General features: G+C 34.1%; 1 protein-coding gene across 2 annotated transcripts in view; it reads right to left on the reverse strand.

Annotated features, from left to right (window-relative positions):
- Nucleotides 1–27624, reverse strand: part of ASCC3 (activating signal cointegrator 1 complex subunit 3) — a 251099-nt gene that overhangs the window by 54849 nt on the left and 168626 nt on the right. For both annotated transcript variants that reach the window (XM_064412794.1, XM_064412795.1), the window contains exons 22-32: nucleotides 25280–25434; nucleotides 21539–21637; nucleotides 20902–21070; nucleotides 18839–19059; nucleotides 17356–17441; nucleotides 15755–15921; nucleotides 15471–15616; nucleotides 15263–15383; nucleotides 13108–13250; nucleotides 3087–3224; nucleotides 2863–2983 (exon numbers count right to left, since the gene is read on the reverse strand). In XM_064412794.1, the coding sequence (XP_064268864.1) occupies nucleotides 2863–2983; nucleotides 3087–3224; nucleotides 13108–13250; nucleotides 15263–15383; nucleotides 15471–15616; nucleotides 15755–15921; nucleotides 17356–17441; nucleotides 18839–19059; nucleotides 20902–21070; nucleotides 21539–21637; nucleotides 25280–25434 (1566 nt within the window). The remainder of the gene's footprint in view (nucleotides 1–2862; nucleotides 2984–3086; nucleotides 3225–13107; nucleotides 13251–15262; nucleotides 15384–15470; nucleotides 15617–15754; nucleotides 15922–17355; nucleotides 17442–18838; nucleotides 19060–20901; nucleotides 21071–21538; nucleotides 21638–25279; nucleotides 25435–27624) is intronic.

A 27624-nucleotide genomic window follows, 5' to 3' on the forward strand; every position in this document is an offset into this window, starting at 1 on the left:
ACATCACACCATAATATACTGATTTAAAAGCTCCCTCAGACACGCTACCTACACACCATTATTTGTAAATACTAATTAATGACTTCAGTAAACACTGAAAATACTAGTTTATGCAAACATGCTCAACTTGCTACCTGCCCCCAAGGATAAGCATGCTTATCATGTATTTGTTTGTCTTCATTTGAGAAGTGCATCTGTATAGGTTGTTTTGTGTCTCATTCACCAGGGCTCTGAATCCTTCTGGTACCTGCAACTGCTATTTCAGTTAGAAGAAACAATGGAAAGCAATACATACGTTTTACATCTTTATTTTAAAAGTTTTAATGTTTTGTATAGTCTGTATGAGCTCTATCATACCTGCCCAGTATGTGACTTGCAGCACCGGGCATTTTGAAATGATTTATTTAAGAATCAGTAAGCTTTTGGCCCAAAGCTCTGTTGAGGAAGGAAAATCCAGAAAGTAAAGAATAGGATACATCAACTGACCATAACAGGAGAAACAGACAGCCCATTTGAGAGTTTTTAGTAACATATTTTTACTTGTGCACTGACTTGTATATAGAAAGCAATGTTTTTTATGAGTTTATTTCCTTTTATCAGTTAGCTTAGGAGTGACATTAAGATGTAGAATGAAACTAGTTTAAATCTGCTGCTTCTGAATAGGTGTGTACGCAGGAGGGTGATGAAACAACTTCTTGCTGTTCTGTGTGGTGAATTAAATTGTGCATAATACCATATAGGAAATGGACTTAGCAAAAAGCGTCAGGAAATTATTTTTGCCAACATCCACTATGTAATTATCCAAAACCAATATTTTCTTTACTGACTATATGTTGCTTGGCTGCTTTTAACCACTGGACTAATCTCCTGAAATATTAAATATGATCCAAGTGGCTGAGTAAATAAATTACTGTTAACTGAGAAAAAGTCCTCCCCAAAACCTCTGACTTCACTCAAAGAAGCATTCTTGCTTATTTTGAAATTGCTGAACACTCCAGAGTGATTCATTCCGCCCTCAGCTGTTTTCTTGGTGCCAAATGCATTCCTGACACAGAAAGGTAACTTTAGTAGGGAGAAGCCAAGTAATATCATGATGGAACATTGAAGGCATAACTTGAGGGCAGCATTAAAGGCAGTATTGTGAAACTTTTGGAAGTATTTCAGAAAGAAATTAATTACATTTTCATTTTATTGCTGCAGCAAAACTGTACTACCTATCCACAGAAGTTCCAGATGCATAAATACTCTCTAGAAAGTTAAAAATAAAAATGCTTTAGGCAAACCACACCACATGTTTCTTTATAAAATAAGGAATCTGCATTTTCTGTTGCAGTGCAGACAACAAAATCTGAATGCTTCCATCACAGATGGTGGTATTCCATCCACCCCCTCCCCTGCCCCAAGTCTTACTGAAAATTCAGAAATTGAACAACACTCAGTGTTGAAGTTACCTGAATTAAAAATTGTAATAAAGAGTGAAAGTATCAGCATTCCCTGAAGCCTTTGTGTGAACTTGTACAACAGATTCCTACAACAGCATAGTAAGTCTGCATTGTTTACTGAGTCTCTGAATTCTTTTAAATATATTATTTTCTCTATTACTGATTTCTGACAGCGCCACGGATTCAACACAAAATTGAAAACTTCCGCTGATTTCTTTCCTCGCCGCTTTTCTGCGTTTTTCTGAGTAATAAATGATCACCACCGCTCTCGCAGTCGGCACGAGTGCTATACGATTTCGCTGCAGAGGCTGCTTTCACTAAGGTTACATCAGCCAAAGTCTTCACAAAATACAAGTGTGCATGGCTAAGTTCCCAGGTTAGACCAGAATCTTTGAAAAAAAGAGTTTGGTCTGGAAATTGATCCCAAGTTTCCTGCAGAGCACTAACCACTAAATTAAACTGTGTGATGGGTTACTTGAAGAAGCAACCCCTGTAGTATTTTCAGTTTGAGCTTTTATTATGTTACTTAGCTTCTCTAGATGAAAATACAGCACATGACTAAAAAGATGCAAGGTCTGTATTTACCTAACAAATACCAGTTAGATTGTCCTTAGGTGTACACATTGCTAGTGTAGTATAGGAACATTTAATAATAAACTTTCTCTTCAGAAAAGAGAAAACAGAACAGGAAACCTGGAATAAATTTAGCTTGTCCTCATTCTTCAAACTTAGTACCATCCAGACAAATATTCTCCCTGTCTGAACTCTAAAAAAAGATCTTCCATGGTTCACTTTTTTCAGCTTGTTGAAAACACTGCAGAACAGTTTATGAAAACTGGAGTTTACTGGAGCCAGAAAGCACCGAAAGTCTGTATCAGGCCAGAAATTCAAATATTTAATTTAGCTGCTTATTTCTGAAGTATCCCTTATATCACTGAAGATACCAGGCCAGTTAAGGTTTTTCATTTACTACCAAGTGACTGTATATACATTCTATTTTCTCATATGTGTGTGATTCAACTGTTGCATTTCAAACCATGGCTAAGTTTACTGTCAAGGATTTGTTTCTATTTAGAAAAGGTTTAAGAAATGAAAAAAAAACCTCCATGCTTGAGAAGTTCCTTTTACACAATTTCCTAGTTAACTAGATATAGAGACTTGGCTTTATACTGTCCCTTTAATTGTTTAATGTCAATTTTGAGTGATACACTTTAAATGAGTTTAGAATGAAAAAAGACTGGTGAAACATGATTACATAAAATCTTAAGAGTTCTCTTACAACTTGCATTAAACAAAGAAAAAACCCTTACCTCATCTCTCCTAGTCTTTATTCAAATTCAGTTACTAAATAAGTCAGGTAATTTGCATACACTTGAAATATATTTCAGGATTTGAACATTTCCATAATTTATGTGAGTACCTGTAATGGGATAATCCACGTAACGCCTTGTTTTTCCATCGTAGTATTCTGTTCCTTTAACAATTACTAAATGAGCTGGAAAATTTACACCCCAAGCTAATGTGCTTGTGGCAATAAGAACCTAAGACAAAAAGAAAGATTAATGAGGTATATGTAACAAAAAGCCAACTTTTAAAATTCCATGTAAAACTCATTACAGCAGGATTCAGAAAGAACACGTGTACCTGGATTTTGCAGTTCACAAACAATTCTTCCACAGTTTTCCTGTCCCTTTCATGCAGACCTGCATGGTGCATGCCTATTCCAAAAGCAAGTGTCAGCTTCAGATTTGAATCTCTAACTGTGACTATAATGTCATTCATCTGTAACAGAAAGAATAAAAAGAATAATTGCATGCTTTAAAACAAATTACTAAGAAATTGTAAACTTTTAGGTTTCTTATATTTATTTCTCTGTTTTTGTAGTAATGATAATTTCCTTTATGCTGTTTATAAAAGCAGGAAATCAGAGCCTTCTTCACTCTGAAAAGACTGGTTTTGTCTAAAAAAATGCTATATTAACAATAGGGGTGGAATACAAAATGCACATGACTTTATTGACATGCTAAGTAACACAGACAAGGAAATGAAAAAGCTGAAAATATCTTGACAGGTCTGGCAAATACTGTTCATTCTGTTCTGTGTTTGTTTAATGCAATCCCTAGTATCAAAGGGGTTAGGACTGGTATAAAAACATAGCAAATCCCTGCAACTAGTAACATAATAACAGTCATGAAAAATAAATTTGGCTTTCTCTAATGCCTTTGAACAGACAGACTATTCCTCAGTTTGATAATTTTGTAATTATTATTCATCAAGAAAGCTTCCTATTCACAGGCTGAAATGCAAATTAATTTGAAATTTTTTTTGAGTGTGACTTTGTAATTTACAGACTCAAACTCAGCAGTGAAATCCAACATCTATTAAGTGTGTTCATTTAAAACTTTCAGAAGTAGAGATAAAAAGCTATTTTTTTATTATTACTATTTATTTCAAATCTGATGTCAATGACTCTTGGAATTGTTTTTACTACTATCATTTTAACTCTCTTTCTTGCCTACATTTTCAAGTAATACATTTGATAATAAGCTTATTTTTTTTTGTAGATGACCTCCATGAAAAGCCTCTTAAAAAAGAGGCCTCTTAAAAATGAAAGAAACTGTCTTGTTAAGTGATTCTGCCCTTCAAAATTATTTGTATTGTTTTATTTCTAAGGCCATTTATTATTTTATGTGATTTTAATATAATTATAGCTAGGAACTTTAAAATTTATGCTCTTATTAGTGGTTTCCTGGTGCCACCAGCAGTGGCATGATGATATTGCATACTTAGGGCAGAATCATACTTAGGGCATGGTCATGGGAGGTATAGCCAAGGTTAGAGAAAAACAGTCATGCAGAACAAATTAGTCAGGGTAACTGAATAATTTGGACACAGTGTTCAGCCTCATCTCAGACTGAGTTCTCCAAAGGACTGAGACATGATAGCATCATGTGACTACAGTAATATTTTCATTTCTATGTAGGACTCTGAGGTGTTTCACTTCTGATGTTCAAGACTGTAACCTCTCTAAATATTTCCTGTGTTTTATAAATCTCAGACCTTAATGTGAATAAAATGATTCACATCTCTAAACTCAAGTAACATGTTGCTACTATTAGAAAAAGAACCCTTAAAAGGTACGAGAAAATCTAGAGAATATAACAGCTCATATAAAAGATTTTAAAACAAACAAACTAGATTTTGTAAGTCAATCAATTTTGTCAGGAAGAGTAAATTGCAAAGCATTAGAAAAGTCTATTGACTAATGGAACCACAACTGATGGCAGTAACAGGGAAACTAATTAAAACAAGAAATTGTTCAACTTTTGACAGATCAATCAATTTCATCTGTCAATAGAGGCTCCTAAACTTTATTTCCCCTCACAATGCAGTTGCCTGGATGCTCCTGAGAGTTTCCTGTACTATAAGGAATGGAAGGTTTGTTGTATAAACTGATCTAGCACATATAAAAGAAAGGGGTGCTTACAAGAGTGAAAGGGTCCATGAAACACTCAAAAGAAAGGGAGCAGAAAGAAAAAAACCCAACGTATTGAGAAGTGAAGAGGAGATAAGTACATTTAGGAAAGGGAAGCAAGAAGAGGGGTAGATAAGCTGAAAAGAGTAAAGAGAAGAATGACAGGAGGATATGTTAAGGGATAAAGTTTATCTATCTAGATACAATCACCAAACCTTTGATTTCTCTAGTCAACATGTAGACATGTGACTTCAGTGTAGACAACATGAATTATGACCCATCTTAGAGAGTTTTTCTTCTAAGACTAAAAAATATCTGGATAAAATGGGAACACATATACTGTTTTCTCTACAATTATGACCATCAACATACAATACTAAAAATATTATCATACCTATTAATGATTTTTTTACTGCAGGTTTATTAATTTGTACTAGTACTGCATAGGCTCCTTAAGCCTATGTACACACTTTAAGAAATAATAACTGTATGTATATATTGAACAGGAAATTAGGATGAAAAATACAGAAAAAAATTGGTAAATATGTGAAAAACAAAAAAATGCATTTAAATTTTAGTCAGTTTTTGGATTCAAGAACTGACAAAAGACACTACATTGCTGAATTAGTTTTTCTTCTCTCCACCAAGAATCAGCACCCTATGATAGTTATGTTTTTAACATAAGGGAACGAGCAAATTCCAAAGACATTAATTTCATTATTCACATCAAAATAATGTGATATTGGGAAAATAATGAATCTAAACCCCCTTTTCCTCTAGAACAATACAGGAATCAAATTAGCTGATTGGGATTAGTCTGTAGTGGTCAGACTGCTCCTTCAGCACATGGGGTTTTACAATGAGAACCATTTCCAGTACACAACCTGTGCTAAACCTTTCTGCCATAGAGTTGCCAGCACAAAACATCCTAAATTCACACCGCTGGGAATTTATTCAAAGATGTTCTTCTTGCTTTTACAATCAGTGGTGGTTATTTTTTTTCCCCTCTGACTCGTATTACAGCGGCGGCCTGTGGTGCTGTTAGTCATACCTGCAAAGCAGTGTAATTTACCACAGGAAAACTAAAGAACCCTTAGCAGGAGCACTGGCACATGTACTGCTATCCTGTCATTTTAGCAGCAGGGAATCCTAGTCATTTTTAGCTGACCCCTTACTTTCACATAAATCACTGTAATAAACATAACAGTTTTACCCATAGGCACAATCCAAGGCTTAAAATTCTCATGACAATTTATTTAAAAATGTAACTCCCTTATGTCAGTGTAGTGTAAGAATATTATAACTTTCTATTAAGAAATAATGGCACAATTAATAGGTTCATTAACCAGAAACAGACACAGCACTGTGACTATAAAACAAATCTAACATTTCTGAATTGTTATGACTCAATTACTATTTATCTTTCTGAAAACAACTGTCATGTAGTTTTACTCCCAGAAGAATAAATGAAATCTATGTTATCTTAAGAACAGAAAACAATATACTAAAATAATATAGGGAAATACACGTTGTACTGGCATTAAAAAAAACCCTGTACAACACCAGTGTAGGGAACTTAATGCCAGGAAGGGATTTTTCTCTGGACTCCTACACAAGCAGGATCAGGCACATGCTGAAAGGTTTGGCTATCTTTCATAGCTTTTTTTTTTTTTTTTTTATGAACAAACTAAAATATCTCCTGAAAACCAATTTGGGAACCAGGTAGCACTGCAAAATATTTATTCTAAAAAATAAACTTTATTTCTACATTTTCTATTCAAATTTCTAAACAAAACAGATTTTTGTCAAACTACTAAGTAGTGATTTTCTTTGTTCCTGCACATATGTAAACTGTTGAACCATTTACTTTAAGCTAATAGAACTTTTTTTTATATTTTAAATTTATTATACTTAAAAAGCTTTTGTAGAAAGATAGGATTCCATTTAAGCAGATACATTACCCTGTGCCTGAAATACATTCCAGTCAGAGTATAATTCAGCAAGTTGATGACAATGCTGGCTCCAAAAGAAAGGAGGAGACCAGATTGGACAAGAATGAGCTAACAGATTGTGCAGCCCAATTCTGTCCCTTTGAGTGTGATATATTGTTTCAAGATGCTAAAACCCCATACTTTCTCAAAGCATATCTGTTGTGCTGGTTTTCCCATTTTCACAGAATCCTCATTATTAGTACTCTCTACTCTTTTCAAAGCACGTCAGACTCAGACCATATGCCACTGAATAATGCTTATCAATTGTCTAAAATGCCCAATAGAAGAAAGATCTGCCAAACAAAAGAATCGTGAAAGTTATGAAGTCTTTTACAAAAATAATTACATATTTCACATCTGCTACAGATGTTAAGTGAAATAAAAACATCTCCTTGTTATAACTAAATGTTAATTTTTATGACACACTTTTGTGTCATAAAACCAACATCTTGTAGAAGGAAGTTGAACTTCTATAATGACTGAAACACTTAGAAATCATTCTTGGGTACCCTCCTGATCTTTAAAGGCACGAAAAAAAATCTCACAAAATTATTTTTGATGAAGAATTGGCTTATACTACAGAGCTCTCCCACACAGAACAAGCTGCCTAAAAAACCTCACATTATTCAAGAAACATTTTAAAATGTGTTTCAAACAGTTAAGATATATTATTAAATCATATTTAATAATATATAATAATACATTAAAGAATTATAATACAATAAAACATTTAACACTAAAAGACACATTTAAAAGACAGCAATATGCCTGTTCATGACATAGACCAGATTCTTCTATTCCTGTTTTATAGCACAACATTACCTCAAAACATTAACATGGAGATAATAGGTTGTTAGATTTAAAGGTTAGAGAAGGAAAAGCCATCTCTTGTCTTTCCAACAATTTTTAGTATTTTCTTTGTTGGTGTTGGGTTTTTTCTTTGTTTGTTTTTATTAACAATGCAAATTGACTATTGGTAGAATTTAATTCCCTTTCACACATACAGCCATGTGCATTTCCACACAGTGTACAAACACACATGTCCTAATCCATAATCATTACACATGTGATTATATACTCACATGTCTAAAATGGCAAAATCAGGATGGGTCTGATTCATTCTTTTGGAGTCAATGAAGGTCCTTCATTCAAGGGCCCTTGAATTCTGTGGAAGCAAACTATTGCCTGATATGGATGCTATTGAATATTACTGCAGGTATCTTTGTGCTAGAAGATATTAGTTATTTCTAGAGGTTTCATAAAGAACGGTCTTAACAAGATGCAGATGGCCAAATGATGCACAAAGCAGAATGCAAAAACCATTGTGGTTAAAGTTAAAACTATGTACACTGCTACATTTCTTCTCCCTCCTTGCACTGTAAATATTAAAGAAAAATAAATCCAAGTATCTGGACAGGAAATAAATTTTTAAAGAAACTCCACCAAACAAATAAGAAAACACCCTGCTTGTCTGCTGGTGAGAACTGCATTCTAACTTCAAACAATAAAACATAAATACTACTTTTGTACTTTTGTTTTAGGTTAAAAACAAAAGGCTGTAAAAACATTAGAGAAAAATAAATAAACTGAAAACTTGATTCTAATAAATTATGTTGTAAAAAGATTGCAACATTTTCTGCCACCACAGATGTAGATGCAATTTGTGACAGAGAAGGACTTGTTCCTCTTTAGTCAGCTCCTAATGAAGAACAGTATAACTGATCTTACCCAAGCTGACCATCAGAAACTGGTGGCACTGTCTGTCTCCAAAATGATAATCTGAGCTATTGTCCCTTTTAACAAGATAAGTAATGGCTCACAAGCTTGAACATGACAGTCCTGGCTGACAAGACCAAATTAGAATTTTAGCTAGTAAGTGTATAATTAAAAATCCTCTAATGATTATAAAAAAAACCCCAAAAAACAAACAAACAAAAAAAACAACAAAAAAACCCCCCCAAAAAACAGAGTAAGCATAATATTTTCTTTTTCCGGGGGCATGTTGGCATCAAAGAACAAGAAAAAGAAACGAAGAACCACTCTATTTACAATGCAGTCTCCTCTTTGAGATGCACTGCCCATTCACATTTCTGTCATGATGCACCTGTGCTTCAAAAGCATGACCAGCACAATCTTTATAGAGTGATGTCTAATGAAGAATTTTTGCTATTATTGCAGATGGCAAGGAAAACAACTTCTGCTGCTGCTTCTTCAGTCTTTGCTGAAAAATAAACTCAGTCTCGGGGCACATTGTGAGAAATTTTGGAACGCATATGGACAATGCAACTTACAGAAAAATTAAAAAAACATCTCTAAGGCTTTAAAGGGAACTATTTTTTTTTTCCTAGAGACTGCCCACTCATACTCTGGATGAACTGTAGCAGTGTTGTTTAAATCATGAAGAATGTCTGTGTGTGCAGTTGGAAAATGTAAGGGTGAGCTTTAAAGCATCAGCTACAAATCCTGGTAAGTAGGGTATTTCAAACATCATTGGAGGCATCCTTGGTCAGATTAAAGTATATGTAATGCATCAGGTCTTTGAGTCGCCATTTCTTCACAAAAAAAAAAAACCAAACATGCACAGAGCCTCAAACTTAGTTGGATAGACTCTATGAAACAAATTTAACTATTTTAGTAGCAACAGGTCCAGTAGAACTGCAAAACTGAGCAATACTAGAAACAGCAATTTTCATTAAGTACTGGCCAGTTTTATGAAGATTGACTGCTGTCTCAACTTTCTGAATACCTTTTGACTTTGTCAATAATTGGGTATGAGCCAAAACCTGCATATCAGACATGAAATTCAAGGAAAATGTCCAGGAAGAACTATTCTCAAAACCTAATGGAGCTGCCTATAACATACATATTTTCCAGTAGATGCCTATATAACAAAATTCTTTCTCGACTATAATTCAGTTGCACCTGTTAGATAATGACTCCTTTGAGGGGAGGAATATCTTGCATGACTCCTCCATGATCCAGGCATGCTGTTATCTACTTTGGTGGCAACAGTTGAAAGGTTGTTTCTCTATGTCACTTCTATATACAAATGTCTTCCAGAAGGTTCATGCAAGTTCATGTCATTTGAAATATAACTGATTGATATGCTGCCTGAATTTGATATTTGGAGCTGGGTAGCAAAAAATTGGAAGTGGATTTGCCTGTTATCTGAGAGTACTGTGAAAAGCAGCCTGGAAGTTTGTGAACAGAATCATTCATCACAAGCTTCAAACAAGAGCCTGGTTTACCACCACAGAGAGAAGCTCTACAGAGAAGATGAGTGAAGCTAACATGATGGCATAGCTGATAAACAAAGATCTAGTATTGGTAACAACACATTAACAGTCAGTACTGGTCTCTGCTGTATTCCAGTCTCTTCCCAACAAAGCCTGAATCTCTCTGATACCATCACAAAGAAGAACAAAGCATAAACACTTTTAAAGGTTATAAGAATCTGTCTCTACCTGAACATCAGTCCTTTAGAAGCTATTATGGATGGCATTGTTTTAGAACATTTCAAGAAGCATTAAGAAATCTACTGGGAAGCTAACATAAACAGCAAACTTTTAGCCATCATGTAGCAAACCCAATTACACCACTAAACAAAACTTACTAACGAGTTCTCAAAGGAATCTTATGCCAGCCAAAATCAGTATTATACAAATAAGGCAAACTGAAGAAAAATGCCATGGTCTGCTGTACAGCTTGCTAACTTTGTATAGAACCATGAAAAATCTCTTATATCTCAAAATACTTCACAGTTAAGAATTACAACTATTTTGAAAATAATTTATCTGTAAGTCCCCCTAAAGGAATAGTGGTTGGCAAAAAAAAGCCCCAAATGTGAAAAACTGACAGGAAAAAAACCCGTTGTTTAAAAGGCAACAAAATTTAATTCTTCTGACTGGTCCATTTTAATCCCATATGGAATTGAGAAACACTTGAAATTCTGGAAAAGGGTTTAAGACATGGAATGTCTGCTATAAAGTATTTGCTATTTCTACTTTTCAAACTTAAAAATTTTATAGTGGTCTGGAGAGACGTTTGTCTATTTCACATCTAATTCTGAATTGTAATATTACTTGAGATTAATGTTTTTTTTAAAAATTAACTCCCCCCTAAATTCTGATACTTTTTTTATTATTAGATTATTATCAAAGAATTGGGTAGGACATATACTATGTATGTAGCACTACTAGAGTTTTGTCCTTTGCTTCAATGTCAAATGAAACTCAGCCTAATCATGCTCATTTAAAACACAAAACTACAAACTAGTCCCATAATTGCCCAAAGAAATGTCCACTTGAAATTGTGGGTACTTCAAAGAGAATTGTGTTCTGCATAATAGTGGTAAGATATAACAACTCAGAACTTAATCCTCAGTCTTTTACATTTACGTAATCAGAACTGAGTAACTTGGTAGGTATCTCATGCCCCAAACATTCAGCTTATTAATTCAAATACAAATCATATGCAAATGTTATTAAACTAATAAATGCAAAGTCTGCTTGTCCTTGTTGGCTCCTATTTCAAAACCTTCAGAGGCTTATTCTGAAACATGAAATTCAAAGACTCCTAATAGAAAACCCTTTTCCAGCAAGTGAAGAAGCTTCAGTTATACTTCTTTTTTAGAATAGCAGTGGCTCCCAGGACATGGGGAATATAATCACATTAATGCAAGTCACTCAGGGCAAGCTGCCCAGGGCATATTCTAATTGTAGGTGAGATTACTGCAGTAAACCAGCACAAGGTACTAGAGTACTCTACTAAGTAATAATAACAAGTTGGATATGAAATTTTAGGTTCAAGAAAACATTAAATAGAGGTTATACAGCTAGAAAAGCATCATCAAGTTGAGATATGCTTTAGTAATAGTGGTTTAGCAGCCAAGACAGCCATTTTCTATTTTAAAATCCATCCAAAACAGAAAGGATAAAGATGTTATGCTTTATCTCTGGGAAATCTCATTTTATTTTTTGGCAAAGAGCAAACAAATGCAGATAATAATCTAGAAACCTATACTTTTGGGTATATAATATTTATAATTGTATAATATTATATATAAATTATATAGTTATATGATATATTTACATCATATAGAAATATTCATATAGTATTCAACTTGGATTTTATTTATGATTCCTGCATTTTGCTGTGGTTTGACCCTAAATTGTCGCAGAAATTCCTAGTAGAAGATTTGCAATAATTAGAAAAAGTTAGTCTCTAAAATCTAGAAGATCTGAGTAGCGATCAGAAAAACCTGTTTTGAAGCAATGATATACTATAATCAGGACCATTAGTGCAGAGTAAAATAAATAATACTGCATTCATAGCAGGTGCTGAACTGAGTGAATTAAATATAATTTGGTATACAGTTTGAAGAATACAGATAAAAGAGAATATTGAAAGGTTGCTTATTATTTAGCCATCATTCATGTTTTGAAGTAAACAAAAGATTTAAAAAAAAGAAGAAAATGTAATTAAAGATTATATTGTTTGAAAAATAATAAAAAATAAGCCTTTCTGCTAGCATTGTTTAACATCTAAGTGTTTGGCTTTGTGATCTTTAAAAAAAATTGGCAGAAGCTTTCTTTACTTTTTTTATATCATGATTTATTTCATTGATATGCAAGATTCAACCATTGCTAAATGATTGGTTCTGCAGTGTATTTATCTATCTTGAAATATAGATGGATGCATGTATATACATAGGTACATCTATTCACACAGATATATATGCAAATACATATACATAATGCATCTTATGAGAAGGATGACTTTTCTCTTAAAACACTGCAAGAGATTTGGTTTAGATTTCAGCTTAGCATCTATAAGTCACAGATGTCCAGCTGTAAACTTTAGAGAGCACTAGCCCTCTTTCTTTTAGTCTTTGTCTTATCTTGGTATCAAAGACTTGCACCATGTGATATATGCTGTCTGGGACCATGGAACTAGCATTAATAAGATAAGCAGGAAAAAACAAAGATAAAAGAGTTTGTGTTCTGAAGTTCAGCTCTTGCACAGACGCTTCTATAGCCTTAATGCTGTCACTATTTTTAATACACAGGGAAATTTAGCATATGCACAACTTTTTCAAGATCTACCCTCAAATGACTCTTTTGTTTCAGATTATTTTTTTTCAAACAAACATCAATAAGGTAGAAGCAAAACACAAATGAGGAAGGTAAAATTATTCTACCTCTCTTTCATCCATCTTCAGCCACTGTTTGGGATCATCCTCTGTGGCTAGGAAAGCTATGAGATCTAAAGCAGTAAGCCTTGTCTGACGTCTGGATGACACAAAAATAAGAACAGGCTTGGCTGGAGAGTGACTCCGAATTGCTGTTGAGCAAAAGAGAATTTGAGAATTAGACCCCTTAATGACAAAAATGAGACTTTCTCTTTGCAATCCCATGACAGCTGATAGACGTCCCTGCAGAGGACACTGAGGTATGTCTACTGAGCCTTTATTCTGCTGGATGGATTCAACTGAGGTGAGAATACACCACCTCTGAACCAAAGGCCATAAAACTACACTTACCTGAGTCTCAATTTCCCTTCAGCTACTTCAGTGAACACTGTAAGCTAATTAAGAGAACTAGTTATGAAAAGAACCCAAACAAAACAGAAAAAAATTTAGGCAAGCTTCCCAGACTTCAAGCTTGTGAATTTCTCTATCTCAGCCTCATAAGTATGTTAATGTTTTTTCTACACTGTTGGGGTACATTGTCTCAGACTCAGTGCCATGAAGGTCTGAAATTTGCTTTCTGCCTGACCCAGAGCTCGAACTGCATAAACTCATGTGAGTCTACAGAGGATCACTTCAACCTACCAACATCAGAAAAGGTAAAAAAAGCAGAAAGTGACTTTTCAATAGCTGCTGTGAAAGTGGGCATTACAGTACAAGAGAACTTGGTTTCTGTGCCAACTAACTAGTCCCATATATTTAAACCAATTATGATATATTTAAACCAATTAGTGTTTACAGCTTTTTAAAATAGCATTTTCTTGCTCAGCCCATCTTTGAAAAGTTTCAGGTTGCAGGGAAATTTTTATGGTCTCAGGAATAAGTATTGCCATTAAAATGTTAAAATAACCTTGACTGTATCATGTCAAACAAGTAGAGAACAGAGCACACAATAAATCATATTTATATATATTTTCTAACATCAACAAGCACTAGAAGTATAAACAGGTGTACCTAGAATTTCAAATACTCTCTCTAAACCACTTATAAATGTGTTTGTGTGTTTTCTCATGTAATTCTCATTCAAGCAATTAAATTTATGTATTGTTAATTTCTGAAAACTATTTCAAATTGCCATCAGCACATATTATTCCTCAGTTCATGAACACTACTCAGCATGTGCTCCTGCATACACACACGCAATGCAGTTGTGAAATTATTGAAATAGGACAATTCATGTGTATTTATATCTTACAACTATATATCCCAATATATCTAAATATTTTAAAAGACCAGCATCTAATGGATTTTTGTTGCTCCAGGAACAGGTGTAGCAGAACAGTCCAAGACAGATTTATTGTTCATTAGTGTTTTTGTACAATGCTCTTGTGGAGGTGTAAATAATCCGAGCTGTCAAGATTGGTCTCTAGTCCACAATCAATACTTTGCTTCTGTCATAAGGCTAATTAAAGCAGCTAAAAAGTCCCCTCACAAATGTCACCTCACAGTCAACAGCAGTTCACACCACAAAATTTATTTTGGAGGTTATTTTTAATTGATATAATAAATATTCCTTATGTAACCAAAACAAAACATGTTCAAATAAAATACAAGAGAGCTTTTCTTAAATCTATACTGCTTGCCAGCTTGGTTAAGAATAAAAAATTGGAAACAGAAGCATATCTGGATGCACTACAAATTTTGAATTTTATGGTTATTGCTTTGAAACTAGAATTATAGAACGTTAGCCTGACTTGCAACTTCTGTTCACAATTTTTTTAATGCTAACATGCAGTGGTCCATATGAAAATACCTCAGCAGATTAATAGTATGAATGATTTTATTGCTTTCTAAATTTCCAATATTTTTACACGAATATTTCTTTCTGGTGTCATACACTAAGAGAAAACACATTTTATTTCCCCTTCACTAACACTAATTTTATTCTTCTGTTCTAAATACATTACATTCCTCTGTTACATGTTGCATTTGCAACACACTTTATGTTTCAGACAAATAGCTTCGGGCCATTAGCAGAGCAGATTCTCCCAATACATGCCAAGAGTACATACACTAACACATGTTGCAAATGTGCTGCAAATGAACTGTGTAAAGTCCCTTTTTCTTTTAGAGAAAGAAGGAAAAGGTCTAGGAGCTGGCTGCTTACCCTGAAAAGCAGGTTTGTTCATGCTGGCCATGCGAGGACAGTAATGCTGGCCAGGGAAGCCCTGGATGTGCACCTCCAGAGGCACTGGGCGCACCGATGGTCGGAAGTTGAACAGACCCATCTACAAGAGAAGATTTTTTTCAAGTTTAACCTTGAATTATCTTACCAATTGTTATTTTGTCTTCCTGCATGAATACTTTTTTCATACCTGATTAATGTTTAGCCAGTCAGCAAGGTCTCTGGCATTTGCTAAAGCAGTGGATAAACCAACCACTCTTACTGGCTTCTCAGTGTGAGATGAGATAAAGTTTGTTCGAGACACAATGACTTCCAATACTGGGCCTCTCTCATCCCCTAGTAAATGAAAAGTAAATGGAAAAACAGAGAAAAAGGAAAAGTTCAGATGTCAAGAAGTATATTCACATCATAAGTACCAGCACAGTTCTTCAAATTTAGCAGTGATTCTGATCAAAAGCAGTGAAACATGCTCACCTAGAAGATGGATTTCATCTATGATGAGAATGGCAACTTTTTGGACATAGCTTCTGTTCTGCCAGCTTCTGCTGACACCATCCCACTTCTCTGGGGTAGTAACAATTAGGTCAGCTTGGGCAATAGCTCTCATATCAGGAGTCACATCTCCTGTCAATTCTACAACCCTGTAATCATGAAGGACAGTGGCTTGGCTTTACAAAGCTTTACAACACCTTCAATGTTAAAATATCTACACCTTAATTTAAATTCTTAAAAGAGAAAAGAAACAAAATTAAGCAAAGTTGTTTTCCTTCTTGTCAAATACATTTAATATCAAAATTGTTTTAAGTAAATAAACCTGCCTCTTTGTGTTCCTAGTAAATACCGTATAAATATCAACTACCATTCCTTAGCAAAAGCATATAGAAAGAAGAGGAAGAATATGAATCCCAACCAACAGTTAGTTCTTCAAAATGAAGATAACATAATACTGGTATGATGTAATGTGAGCCATAACATCCTGTCACAGACAGGATGAAAGCTTTCATGGAGGCTACCAAGTTGCTGCCTGCTGTTCTGCATAGATCTCTGGTTTGAATAATGAGGCTAAACTGCAGTGTGTATTGCATTTGTTGGTGAAGGTCCATTAAGACTGTTGCAGAGATTAGCCTCAGATTACTTTTTGAAGAAGATTAACAGATTTTTTCCAATTGTTTGCAGCATTTGCAATGATCTATTTTAGATAGATCCATTATAATGGGTTTTAGACATTTCAATGACACATTCTAAATCCAGCTGAACATCAGACAAAAATTCCTAAAAGTAATGTGTATATTCTGTTAAAGATTATAGTCAGAAGTAATTGTAAATTTAAAAAAAATAGTACCATAAAATATTTTATCTCATTTCTGTGATAGCAACAGGAATATTACTGATAATTTCACAGACACAGAGGAGCATCTCTTTCTCTTGTGGTGTGCTTTGAGCTTAACTTAGGAAAAAGACTATATTTGCAGAAGGTGAAGGCCCTAAATAATGCATCCTGTGCATAAAAATTTTAATTCAGGACACTATAATTTTGGAAAGCATCAACATGACTGATATACCATACAGATCATAAAGTAATGGCTGAACTCCATCACCTGGGAAGATCAGCAAGAAATTAATGTTACCAAGGAATAAAAGTATATTAATTTATATATGAAGGACATAGTGTAACTACTGTCATACAGTTCATGCAAGTCCTGTATATTCCTTACAGCTGAGGTTTCTAAGGAGAGCTTAGTTTGACTTACGTTTTCAATTTCCAAGGATACTGTGGAGTGAGATCTGAGCTTTGTATTTTTTATACAAAGGAAGGAGAACTAAAATAGCTGGGTATCAAAGTAGATCCCTTTCTTAGTTCTGATTTTGATCTATCACTTTTGATCTATCATTTTTGAACTCAGTTTTGATCTATCAGTGACTATTGACAGAACTTTTCAAGTACTAGAAATTTGAAGGACAGTATAAAAGCAAAACCCTTTTTGAAATACTCCTAAGTATTTTGAGATTTTACTCATACTAGATGAGCTGCTCTTTTGCTTCTCATTTCTCTGATTAGGTAAGGAGAAACATACCTTTTACCAAGCTTTTCTTCAATCCTAACTTTCCAGTCCTCAATCCTCTCACGGACAAGTGCTTTTAAGGGTGCAATATACACTGCCTGCAAAAGAAAAGGCACAAAAGTAGAAGTAAAACAAGACACCTTTATTAAAGACACCTATAATACATGGTATTTATGATATTTGAACATACTTCTAATCTATGAAATAAACGAAGTTCGAGTTCCTGAAATGACCTACAACAGAATTATATTTAAAACAGACATAATGCCTGAAAATAATGTGATTTTTTTCCCTGAGCAATTAAGAATATTCAGATAAAGAACAATTTCTTGGAATTGAAGTGTTTATCACACCTTTTAAAATCCAAAACCCCTTATGTAAATAATGTTTTTTGTTGCCATGACTATAAAATCTGCACGTTAATATTCTGGAACAGAAATAATCTGAATTTCTGGCAAGAAATCTTACCGGATTTCTAGTTCTGTCATTAAATTAATAAAAATTATGTCAATAAATTAATAAAAAATACTAATTAAATAAAAAAGCTGATTATCTTAAGCAAAATGTCACAATATTTTTCTCAAAGAAGCCTGCAGTGCAGAGGGGAATATGCTTACATGTACAAAACATATTTACTTATAGATTTATGGTTAAAAATTCTAAAGCTCTTGAGCAATGAAGAAACTGCTACATCAAGAGTTCTTATACAATCTCTGAAATATATAACCAGGCTTCCAGCTTTATTAAAACCTAAAAGATGCATTCCTTTGAGAACTGGCTATTTTTTATGTCTCACAGATAAATTAAAAGTGTATGAGTGACTTGTTTGCCTCACTTGGACTAAGAAATTACATGAACTTATTTAAATTCAAAGATGATTAAGGACTTTATGTATAAAATTTCTATTATTAGAAAGGTTAAACTTTTTTTTTAAATCTCCCAGTCAGATGCAAAGATTTTTGAAAGACTTTAAAGCTAAAATGTGGTTAACTAAGACAATATGGCTAAGTTGAGAAGCAGATATATATTCTCTTTGAAAACAAAACTCCAAAAGGTGAGTTGTTCAGCTGTTAGGCAATTTAAAACAGAGCGGGAGCTGGAACAGAAAATTGACTTGTAGTAATTAATTGCAACTTATTTGTTTAAATAATAGAGAGACTGGGCTAGTTGTATTCACATGGAAGGGAACTAGTAGCTATAAAACACTACCACTACTAGTAGAAGGAGATTAAAGCAGGAAATGCTGTTAAGTAAGAAAGAAAAGGAAATCCATCATGCCTGCATGTCATTTTTGTAGATTTATCTCTAGCTGTCAACTGATTAAAATAAATAGTTAGAATAAAAGCATAATGTACATAATGCACCACCATTTTGTATCCACACACATATAAATTAGAGAAAGTGAAATTCAGTTCCCCATAGGATTCTTCTAGACTCCGTTATTACTGAAAAAATGTTCATAACAAAATGATTCTAGTAAACCTATTTTACAAACCTTTGATGTGGGATACTTGTTAAAAACTCTAAAGATGGCTAATTCAGCTGCAACCGTTTTCCCGGAACCTGTAGGAGCTCCAAGAAGAACATTGCAATCTGTGTGATAGAGGGTATGGAATATCTGTGTCTGAATAGGGTTGAAGTGTGTGAATTTGTACAGGACTTCATATTCAGGATGTCCCAAGGCTGTGATAGGCAATGGCTGAAGATCCAGGAGCTCTAAAACCACAAAATAATAGTAAGTGGATGACAAGAGATGCCATGACATAGCTTGTTATGAAGATAAATATATTAACCAGTAATTTAGTGAAAAAGAGTTTACATTGAAAAATGTTTTACTTAGTATCTCATATGACAGAGAGTACACATTTGGGTAATTGCTCACTTTGATGAATAAAAATGAAAAGTTGTGTTATAGCTCTGAAATATTTCTGCTAGTAATTTCTAAAGTACTCTGATAACTGTGAACCAGCTATTTGCATATTAATCTTTTTCTTATACCTGTTTTCTTTTTATCCACTTTTAGTAAGCCCTAAACTCACTGTATTAGACCATATGTATGTCCAGCTTCTTATGATAACAGAATATGGTGTATTTCAAGTTCAAGGGAAAAAATCTTTTTAAGAAGGAAGGACTCTTTGGAGTTTCCAAGTTGATGGACTAATACAAATCAGATGAGTACAGCTAAATTTTGCATCTTATTCTTTACATGCATAATTGAAGACATAATCTTAATAAATAAACAAACAGCTTTTCAATATATGATTCTCAATATATCTTGAGGGCATCTGCTATCCAAAGAATTAGAGATTGTGGAATTTGGAAGATGATATATATAACCAGATTGGATTTGGAATCCTACCAAATTAAGGAGACTGCAGTGATTCTGCTATGCAGATGCTTGCTTTGAAGTTTGGGTTTGGGTTTTTTTTTTTGTGGCTGGAGGTCTCCTTGTCTTTTCAGGGTGCTTCACATTAAGGTATGATATGGGAGTCATAAAATCTACTGAGGCAATGATGCCTAATATTCTTCACATGCTTTTCACTGATACCTTATGGCTGTTTTATCATTCCCACTGAAACAGCGATTTCTTGGGCTCTGTTGAGGAGAAAGAAGGGTTTTTTTTGCCTAGCAGAGCCTCTACGTACTTCGTTGTTGAGTGGGAACCAGATGGGAATTGAAATCAATTACCATAAATCCTGGAGTCTCCATAACTGGTGATGTGTAAATATCTTTCTGTTTCTTCTGAATAGTAGTCAGTGATCAGTCAATTAGATAAAAAGGTTACACATGCTTTTCCAGACAGCGTAGGTACAGTATAACAATAGCTAAACACTTCACAAACACATGTGAATTTATGCACGCCAAAGGACAACACCGTATGAGAACTGTGCATTTCTGAAGGCACTCAGCAGACTGCTAGATGAGCCAAATGTAATTACAGAGGAAAGGTTTTACAATGACATCAGGCCCAATGAATGTATAAAGCAATTTATGTATCCAGAAAAAAAGAAACAAAACACAAACATATGCTTCTGTGCCAAGTGTTAAAAAAGAAGGGGGAGGGGCGGGACACAACTTGATGAGACAAAATATGATGTTCAGTGCAGCAACAGTACTTACTATGATAAACATTTCTCAGCAAAAATAGGAAAACATTTCATATTTTCAAAATTTTAGCATTGTTTGTTCTTTGCTGAATGCCATTTATTAGACAGTCTAAGATATTTTTAGCCAGTCCAGAAGAAAGGTAATGCTTGCAAGCACTAAGGTAAGACATATTGTAACACAGAGATTTGCTTAGTTTTATATGACAGGTTCAGTTTCCTTATGGTTTATAGAGAATCTGGAGTAACTAAAAGGCTGGTGTTATACTGAGATGAAAACAAAATTCCTGTATTTTGTTCAGGAATTGAAAAGCTTAGAAAGCTGGAGAATAAATATCATAAGGTAAAATTCCATACATTTTTCTCCAATGAAGCAGGAGTAAGAGTCTTATTGCACTACCATAAGAAACCCCAATAAGAGCAATTAAAGCAAAATGATCAAATTTGAAGTTACCTGTGTGGGGTGGATGTCTCTCTGGAAGAATCAAATGTTGAAAATTTATGATACATACAGCCTCTGCTCCTAACCATCTATCAGACACAGCTCGAATGTAATATTGAGAAGGAAGAGGTTCAAAAATTGGGATTGTGAACACCAGCAGCTGAGGTTCTTTAGTAATGACCTAGTGCAAACATGTAGAGAATAATTACTGCACAGAAAAATCAGTGACTTGAAAAATCATAGTTTGCCTCACTTCCATAAGCATTGCTAACACAAAACAACAGAGTATGTGTGGAAATATTTACATCTTTATAAAATATTTTACTGTCTGGAATCAATTTTTTTCCCATAGTCTTCCAAAGATAAAAAAAAGCTGGCTCTTCATCTTGCTTTTTATCAGACAAAACCATTACAGTCTTTCTATATCACCTGAAAATAACTGTCCCAGCAAAGGAGGAAGAGAAAAAGGTACATTTGAGCTTAGAAAACATTGTTGTGGAAGTCCAAGCTGATCAGGAACATCTGAATTTGAAAGCTGTATTGCTGATTTGAAAATCTGCTTAGGCCAAAATACTGTTTGACCTGACAAATCCACATCTCACTAACTTTGTTTTTGTCTTGCAGTGAAATTCTGGATGAAGTCCATTACCTGTTTCTTTTGAATGATGAAGTACTCTGAATGATAAATGTGATCATTAGTAGGGTCTTCTACCCAAATCCACCAGGGCTCTCCAACACTGCCATGTACCTTTATGATTAAAAAAGATAGGTTTGTTTTAGTTCTAACAAGATTCTCTAGGTTTGCTAGAAATAGCAGATGTATTTCTAAATGACATAGACTCATAAAGGAATACAGAAGTACAGAAATCCGAGGTAACAAAAAAATAACATTTTTAATCAGATGATACTGCCTAAAGATTATGCTTCAATAAGGGTTTGCTTAAGGTACATATAATACAAATGGACATGATACAAATACAACTGAAGGTAGTGCCTCAGCTGTTTATAAATTCACTTAATCCCAAGGGTTCCCTCTAGGCTGCTAGGAAAGAACATGTTCTCTTTATTCCTCCCTGTACTTTTGCCTTTAGGTTCTGTATAGAAGATTGTTGTTTGCAGCTGTCTGCTCATTTTTCAGTCACAAACATTCTCTCAGGAAAAAACTGGACACCGAGTTGTGATATTGCTCTCCCCTCTCTCATCCACTCTCCTCTAGAGAGATACAGCAAGTGCATTCAGAAGGCTGTAGATGTAGCCATTGCTACAGGTGAAGTGAGAGGAACATAAATAGAGGAATCACTTGATTTTTCTGCCACCTGGCAACATGTCTTTTTAAACCTAGACTTTTGTTTGCTTTGTTGTGTACCTTACTTTGCAATGCCAGTAATGCCAGAAATCATAGCTAGGTATGATGCTAATTTTTTTTTTTTTGTTTCTTTGTCAGAATAAATAATCTTTGCCAACGTTCAAGTATTTTACGTAAATATTTCGGAAAAGAAGAAAAATGCATGGTAAAGGAGTATGGAAGACATACTACTAAATGAATGCAGACTTCTGGCATTTCTGATGAGGACTGTGATAAGTTGCAAAACCAGGAGATGAAAAAAAAGTTGGAATTTTTCCTAAACTTAATAGAAAAAAGTCAAAGTGCATAGTTGCTTCTAATGGCAATTTTAATGCTCCTGGAATCTGGTATTGATTCACACGGTACACATTATTTTCAGCATAATTCATTACTGTGTCTGTGTCAGAAAAGAATCTGTACTTGTTTGTGAAGACAAAACTATGCACAAAAAATAAAACTAAGGTGCTTTTCATTCTTTTTTTACCACAGTTGCACAATAGACAAATAGATGGATGGTCATTCATTTTTATTACATTTGAATTTCACTTGCAGCTTTATTGGGAACTGAAGCAGTGAAACTGAAATGACACGCAGGTGACATCTTGAAAAGTGTCAGTGAGACTATTATTTCATCTGGGTCTAGGAGCATTTAAGGGCGATAAGAAGAACTAAGGAAGGCAATTAAGTTCAAAGCTCAGAAATTTTATTATTAACTGCAATAGCAACCTAATTTTGTAAAGTCCCATGAAAAAACTGCATGCGGTAAACAGGACAATCTGGGAAAAGGAAATAATTGTCTTCAGTAATGATTCTCAAGGACTGGGGAGCTCTTAAAAACTGGCACATACCTGTGCCTGTATTTTGGGCAACCATCACCCTAAAACTACATGTCTGATATATGACTCAGCTAATGAATACTACTTGCATTATTCTGCATTTCTGCTGGACTCCTCCTGGATGCATTAAGGCTTAATTGCTCTGTCTAGCTATGTTTATAGTCCTTTGCTTCTAACAATAGAATAAAAATCTGGGATTTGGCTCACATGCTTTTACTGAACTTAAGGGCTCCCTGTACTGAAAACTAAAGATCAAGTTGATGTCCTATCTCCCAAAAACATCTCTTTCTCTTGTAACGTCAAGCACAAAGTTTGTGATGAGATCATTCTAGAATTAATTATCGGGGTAAAGGAACAATCTTAAAGCCATGAAATGTTAGCCAAGCAGGGTATGTAAAGTTTTCATAACTGGTTTTATTTGATTATTGCAATTCTTTAGATGGGATTTTTTAGCAACTCACTTTTGTACCAAATACAAGTATACTGGTAAGTTTCTATAGCCATCTTCTGAGAAACTTGTTAAAATAATATGATGATAGAGAAGCAGTTTCAGTGTCTATGCTTGAATTTGAGACAGCTATTCATTTGCAGAGACTATTAAAATTTAACAGCTTTAGTTATTTAATGTGATAGAAGCTTCATTTACTGAAGAAACAGGAAAATCAACACCATATAACAGAAATTTAAAAAATAAAAAAAAAACTTTTCCAAGTTTTTTTGATTACCAATAAACAAATTCACATAAAAACATCTGCATAACCTTAATTGATACACCAGTTATAATATTTCCAAAGCAATCATCAGAAAAACTGCATGAAGGAATCACGGCAGAAAATAGACTTGTGACCAAATTTGGCTCTAAATTTAGAAGTTCAGAATCAAAACAACGGTATAATTTTGTGTGGACCCCTTTTCAACTTGTAAAGATATAGAATGTAGGTTTTTTAGAAAAACCTAACAATGGATTAAGAAATTACTTTGTATTAAGATAAAGTTTAATATGAAAAACAGTAATTTTTTTTGTCTTTAGCAGATTACAGGTAAAATGGATGAACTGAACAACAAAAACTTGTTTCAATCCTAAAAAGTAATGCTTTATTTTCCTTCTGTAGTAATGCACATAAATAAGGCAAAAAATATTCTTGTTATAATTCATGTTAAGAATCCATTCAAATATTTCTTCAATAAATATAGGTGGCAAGCAAAGTCCAACTTTCTATATTTTGATTGCTCAAACTTTATATTTTGATTGCTAATATCCCATTTACAAGGTAACTCGATGAAATTTCCACAAGAAATTAAACCACCTTTCATCAGGGAAAATAAATTCTAAAGTAATTTAAATATTTGTGGAATGAAACTCTCATTTAATTATGATTAAGGTAAAAATTCTAATCAAAGGGATTTTAAAATTAATTTTTAATACAAGAACTGATACTTAATATCCATATTTCAAAATAATTTATCTTAAGCATAAATTTCATAAGTCTAAAATAAGAAAATTATGTTTGCCTATGGAGGTATCTTTTCCTGTAGAAAGTTTCAGAAGTAACAGCAACAATACAATGCCCCCATGTGGCCATATATGTTTCATTTAGATTTATCTTAAATGTAATTCTAATGAACAGATTCTGAATCTAAGGATGTGTGTATAGCTAAATGTGAAACTGGTACAACTCCTTTCATATAAATGTGCACTGTAAAATACAGATGAACAGAATTCCAAATGTATCTCAGGGTTTTTTTTTTGTTCAGACAAGTCCCAGCAGAAAAAGGCACTGATATTGTGAATATATTTGTGAAGCCAGGAGGAACAGGAGAACCTGGCATAGATGAACTGCATTTCAAAGCTTTTCTGTGTTTGACATTCATTCATTTTTCAGAGAGCCATTCATATCTCTCTTTCTCTTGCTTCTCCTTTGGGCACTCTCATCTGTGTGTGACTACGGTAAATATTCAGTATTCAGCATTTGCCTGTGTTATACACAGCCCAATCTTACAAGGCTTAGCAGAAATGAAAAGATGATTTTTTCATCTTTTCTTCAACAAAAATCATAAAGATCATCCCATTCCTCTTATCAAATTTGCTTTTTAGCTAAAATAAATGCTTTTGAAAAAATCCAAAAACCTATGGACATGCAGTGATCATCTCCTTTACTGAAACTAAACTAATGCTTCTCCTCTTGCCTCCTCCTCCCTGTGTTTTTACCTGGTCATTCCAGGTGAAGTCGGGAGCGATGTTCAGCCGAACTCGGAGCACAGTGCGGGTGATTGGCTGGATCGTTGCTTCCATTATGATGGAGGGTATTTGATGGACACACTGTTTTACCTTTAACCCAATTTTCACATGATGCAGCATATGACCTGCCAAGAAAACATGAGGTGTAACGAATTTGCATTTCCAGGAAAAAGCATACAACTCTGACTTTCAAATAGGCTTTTAGAGAGCAGTATTATTGCTTGCTTGTTTTGCTCCTGGGTACGTAAATGTCTGACTCTCTTGACCTGGCATGTCTGAATATTTTGTAATACTTAACTTGAATTAGCAATTTAGAGCTTTGAAAAATCAGTATTAACCCCCTTGTTGGCTATAACTAAGGGGTTAAAATAACTATTAAGAATTCACACTGAAAATATTATGTCAAGCGAGTTCCCTCTCCTCCACTTACTTTTAGTCCAGGCTCCTATCAAGCCATATAATTATTTTTCAGAGCACAAATACCAACTTTTTACTTAATTCAAACTTACTTCTACAATTTCTGTGTAGTGATTCAAAGCAGACAGAAAGGTACTTAATAGGTAAAAAATGTACATAAGCAAATATGTCACAGAAGCTCTGATCTCTGAGAATATACCAGTGTGTAATTGAGACAAAGGAAAAATTAAATGTTGCAATGTTTTTTTGGGTTTTTTTAAAATTTTTTTTAAAATTTTCTATTGTAATCATGGTAACTAAGGTAATAAAGTGATTCTATTTCTTTAGAAAAATGTCCTACTTGCATTTTACAGCTCAATTCTTTCTTCCCTTGCTCTTCCTTTTCAATATAAAACAAAGTATCTAGTAGTAATTCCTTTTTTTACTGAAATTATTCCATCTTCTGGCTTATTTAGGAAAATACGGCTTATTTATTACATTTTCACTGACATTGTTAATGTAATTTTGTGGAGCATATTTTAGATTTTAATTGTGATGGTCATAAATACTCTCTGTTAAAATCTACGTTACCAATCGCTACTGATATTTTCTGGTATTGTTATGTGGTTCTGTACACACTTACCCACTTAAAAAAATATTACATTTTTTTTTAAAAAGAAACCCTGTCATTTGCATTATGTGCAAAGTGAGAAGGTGATACAAACCTTTTCTTGCAATTACAAGACATTTATGAGCATAGCATCTTGAAACTGCTATTTTTAAAAACTGATATTGACTTTCTCTTTTCAGTTTTTCTTATTTAACAAATTGGCAGATTTGTCTCTCACAGGTGTTCATACTCTGAAGCAATGAATGGTGACCTTGCTTAAGAATCCAACCCCTAATCACAAGTTTTAATACATATTTAATCAGTTTAATTTGCAGTTGATAAAACAATTGCACCTCCAACAAGTGGGTTAATAAACACCAAACCCCTTATGTTGGTACACTTGGATGATACATGCAGTGTTACAGCATACTTGCACAGGGACTAGCTTTTGCTCTTAGCGGTAAAACTTCAGAAATCATGTTAAATAAAGGCAGATTACAAATATTCAAAGATATGACTCAAAAACCTTATGTAGGCAAGTACACTTTTCATGAAAAAATTACTTTTGGTTTTTAAACGTCTGAGGTGAACTGTGTTTGTACAGGACAGCAATGAGGTTCTTTTAAGTTATGTGCTAGGAGAAAATAAGGCTCCTCTCCCAACTGCTACGAAATATGACAAAACTCTCTCTTTAAGCTCTCTCCTTTTGCTTTTTAATAGTCACATTATGAGAAACCATTAATGGTATTTAAGAAATATTAAAACGCTCTGAACAAAAACTGCCTAAGAAAATAGGCATGTCTAAAAAAAATATTTGCTTATTCTAAAATGTTTGTCATCTGCATTCTGAAGGAAAAAAAAAAAAATGGACTGTTTATCTCAGCTAACACAGTGATTTCCTGGCTTTCTGGAAACTCCATGGTTACACTGCAATAGCTCATAGATTGGTGCTGATCCACTCATCGTACCCTGGTATCCAGGATCTGTGCCCACAACATTCTCTCCACCCATCTGATGCTTTCATCTCCCTCTAAGCATGGGCTGAGTTAGCCAGCTAGATCCTGTCTTTGTTACTCTATCTCCAAGGTCTCCATAACATCTAAAAAACAAACACTAAGACTGAAACTAGCCTGTGGGGTAAGAAAACAAGGCAGCACCTGGAAGTTGTGCCTTTCCTCATTTCAACACGGCTTAGAATTGGAAATAAAATTAGGTGGCTTCCTTCACACGCCTCAGAAAGAGAGGCCAGATAGGAGGAAGTGTGCCAAGCAACTGCTTCATGGAGATACACAGATCAACTTTGATATTT

The sequence above is a fragment of the Passer domesticus genome, chromosome 3, assembly GCF_036417665.1.
Source record: "Passer domesticus isolate bPasDom1 chromosome 3, bPasDom1.hap1, whole genome shotgun sequence".
NCBI lineage: Eukaryota > Metazoa > Chordata > Aves > Passeriformes > Passeridae > Passer > Passer domesticus.